Source organism: Chiloscyllium plagiosum, chromosome 1, assembly GCF_004010195.1.
Source record: "Chiloscyllium plagiosum isolate BGI_BamShark_2017 chromosome 1, ASM401019v2, whole genome shotgun sequence".
Classification (NCBI taxonomy): Eukaryota; Metazoa; Chordata; class Chondrichthyes; order Orectolobiformes; family Hemiscylliidae; genus Chiloscyllium; species Chiloscyllium plagiosum.
In genome coordinates this window covers 476,925-480,390 of record NC_057710.1, presented here as the reverse complement: position 1 = coordinate 480,390, position 3,466 = coordinate 476,925, and the positions used below count along the sequence as shown (strand labels likewise).

Sequence of the window (3,466 nt, the reverse complement as noted above, 5' to 3'; positions counted from 1 at the left end):
TGAATTAAACTCCATCTGCCACTTCTCAGCCCATTGGCCCATCTGGTCCAGATCCTGTTGTAATCTGAGGTAACCCTCTTCGCTGTCCACTACATCTCCAATTTTGGTGTCATCTGCAAACTTAAGTTCATATGTAGACAACTTATTTATTCCATCCATATCTGTTTGCAAGTATTTTAATTCTGCTTTGCAACTTACTTTGCCACTGATTACAAAGAATAAAGAACAGGACAGCACAGGATCAGGCCCTCTGCCCCAACAATCCTGCCCCAACAATCCTGCCCCAACAATCACAATGACTTTCAGAACTAAAACCATTTTCCCTTTCCATGATCTGTAAATCTCTATGTTCCTGACATATTCATATAGCTGTCAAAATGTTGCTTAAATGTTGCTGTTACATTTGCCTCTCACATCTCCTTTAAACTTACCCCTTTTACCTTAAGCCTGTGTATGAAAGTAAAGGGGTACTGTACCCTTTAGCGAGTTCAAGGACTTAGCAAGCAGACAGAGTGCTGGAGAATTTACAATGGAACATTTGGTCCAGCAGCTGGCAGTACCTGGGTTGCTATGAGACAAAAACAAATTCAAATTCATCCAATCAGTTTAAAGTTTGAATTTAGTATATTTAGTATATTTACTATTTAGTATAATAGAATTTAGTATATTTACAATACTAAAATCAATGAAAGATCTGATGCTTTGGGGTATAAGACTGGAAAAAATTGAACAGTTGGAGGAGAACTGCTAAGGCACCAACATCTGCAGACTGCCCAGAGAATAGCTCCCTTAAAGGTACCTTTAGCTATCAACAACCTGTGAAACAGAAACCCCTAAGATGAAGAAAAGACAGAGGAAGATACAAAGAGAAGATTCGACAGCTGGCTGGTTTTGAAATTTGAATGTTTTGGTAAATCTCAATCGGATCAGTATTGTAGAGGGGGAGGTAAAAGATAGGTTAGAGAAAGGAGTTGTAAATAATTGCAGGGCTGAGAAAGAGAGAGACACACATATAGACGGGGTACGGCTAAGACAGAGAGAGCGACAGACACACAGACAGAGACAGAAACAAACACACACACAGACAGAGAGACAGACAACAAGAGAAAGAAGCCAAGTGACAGAGGGAGATGGTGTGTCAGATATTCCAACAAGATAAAGCCATGAGAGAGAGAGAGAGAGCGAGAGAGAGAGCGAGACTCAGGAGAGAGACTCAGAGAGATGCAGACTGAAACAGGAGGCACAGAGCCAGAGGGAGACACCCAAACCATTCTGTCACTAACCTGACAAGAGCCTCCTTCAGCCGGCCGTTCTGTTCCTCAAGCTGCTTGACCTGGTAACTGGAGGCAGCTCCATCAGTCCCTATACACAGGAAATCCGGCTTTAATACAGTTCCCACAAATCCATCACCCTGTCCAACATTCGCTCTGCACTTACAACAGCCACTCAGTACAACGCAGGCCTGTCAGCCTGGTGTTAATCCATGCACCTTGTGGCCTTGCCTCACTCATAAGGAATTACCGGCTGTTTGCTGTGCGTAGTGCCATGGATCATACTCAACCTTGGGCACATTTTCACCTTTCTCTTCAATCTCATGCTTCAGGATCTCCAGGTCCATTGTCAACTCCTCAATTTTCTCCTTCAAGCTGTCAACCTCCAGTTGGAGAGATTCTGCTCGCTCCTCTGCCATCTCTTTGTCTAGAGTAGCCATCTCAATAGCATCTGCTGTGTCAGCCATCTCCTCCATGTAGTGGTCTCGAGCTTCCAGAGCATCCTTAGCTTCCTAAAGAGTGAGGCAATAAACACAGGTCCAATATATACAGAGTGGAGACATTAACCAGCCCTGAAACCAACCCCTGTAATTAATCAAAGAGACATGAGGGACCACAGCCCCAGCAATAAAGACCAGTACTGCATGGAAACAGGCCCTTCGGCCCACCAAGACTGTGCTGACTCACAACGCCTTTCTAAACTAACCACGTTTGGCCTGTGTGCAGTCCATATCGCTGCCTATTCATGTACCTGTCAGGGCGCCTTTTAAACATTGTTATTGTACCTGCTTCCTCTACCACCACCTCTGGCAGCACATTCCAGGCATATACCACCCTCTGTGTAAATAACCAGCCTCTCACATCTCCTTTAAACTTTCCCCCTTTTACCTTAAACCTGTGTCTCCTAGTAACTGACATTTCTATCTGGGGAAAAAGACTCCAACTGTCAATTCTATCCATGCCTCTCATAATTTTGTCAATTTATATCAGGCCACCCCTCCCCCTTCAGTGTTCAAGTGGAAACAAGTCGCGTTTGTCTAATTGTGCCTCATAGCTAGTACTCTCCAAACCAGGCAACATCCTGTTAAACTGTTCTGTCCCCTCTCCAAAACCTCCACATTCTCCTGGTAGTGTGGTAACCAGAAATGTACACAATATTCCAAACATGGCTCACTAAAGTTCTATACAGCTGCAATGTGACTTGCCAATTGTTGTACTCCATGCCCTGACCAATGAAGACAAGCCCGACTACTTTATCCACTTGTGGGGCCACTTTCAGGGAGCTGTGGACCCCTCCGCCAAGATCCCTCTGTATGTTCTTGCTACTAAGGGTTCTGCCATTTACTGTATACCTCACTCCTGCGTGAGACCTTTCAAAATGCATCACCTCACATTTTTCTGGATTAACCTCCATCTGCCATTTCTCTGGCCCATGTCTCCAGCCTGTCTATATGCTGCTGTGTCCTCTGGCAATCCTCCTCACTATCCACAGCTCCCCCAATCATTGTGTCATCCGCAAACCTACTCATCAGACCATCTACATACTCTCTCAAATCATTTATACATATTACAAACAACAGGGGTCCCAGTATTGATCCCTATGGACCACCACTAGTTACAGATCTCCAGTCAGAAAAGCACTCTTCCCTCGCTGGTCTCTCTTCTATGACTAAGCCATTTTCCCAGCTCACCCCAGATCCCATGGGACTTCACCTTTTGTATCAGCCTGCCATGAGGGACCTTGTCAAAGGCCTTGTTAAACTCCATATAGACAACATCTACTACTCTGTCGTCATCAATCACCATTATCACTTCCTGAAGAATTTAGTCAGGTTTGTGAGATACAACCTCCCTCACACAAAGCTGTGCTGCCGATTGCTAATAAGCCCAAATTTTTCCCGAATGTGAATAAAACATGTTCTTAAGAAGGACCCCAGTGATTAAAAATGGCTCCGGTAACAAGCGTGGTGATTAAACGCTGTCCCGGGAATGAGTGCAGTGCTTAAACGCTATCTCAGTAACGAGCGCTGTGATTAAACACCGTCCCAGTGACAAGGGCAGTGATTAAACACCATCCCAGTGACAAGGGCGGTGATTAAACACCGTCCCAGTGACAAGGGCGGTGATTAAACCCGTCCCAGTGACAAGGGCGGTGATTAAACCCGTCCCAGTGACAAGGGCGGTGATTAAACACC

General features: G+C 45.0%; 1 protein-coding gene across 1 annotated transcript in view; it reads right to left on the bottom strand.

Annotated features, from left to right (window-relative positions):
• Positions 1 to 3,466, bottom strand: part of LOC122539216 (dynactin subunit 1-like) — an 18,760-nt gene that overhangs the window by 9,729 nt on the left and 5,565 nt on the right. The window contains exons 3-4 of the mRNA XM_043677898.1: positions 1,579 to 1,783; positions 1,284 to 1,362 (exon numbers count right to left, since the gene is read on the bottom strand). Of these exons, the coding sequence (XP_043533833.1) occupies positions 1,284 to 1,362; positions 1,579 to 1,783 (284 nt within the window). The remainder of the gene's footprint in view (positions 1 to 1,283; positions 1,363 to 1,578; positions 1,784 to 3,466) is intronic.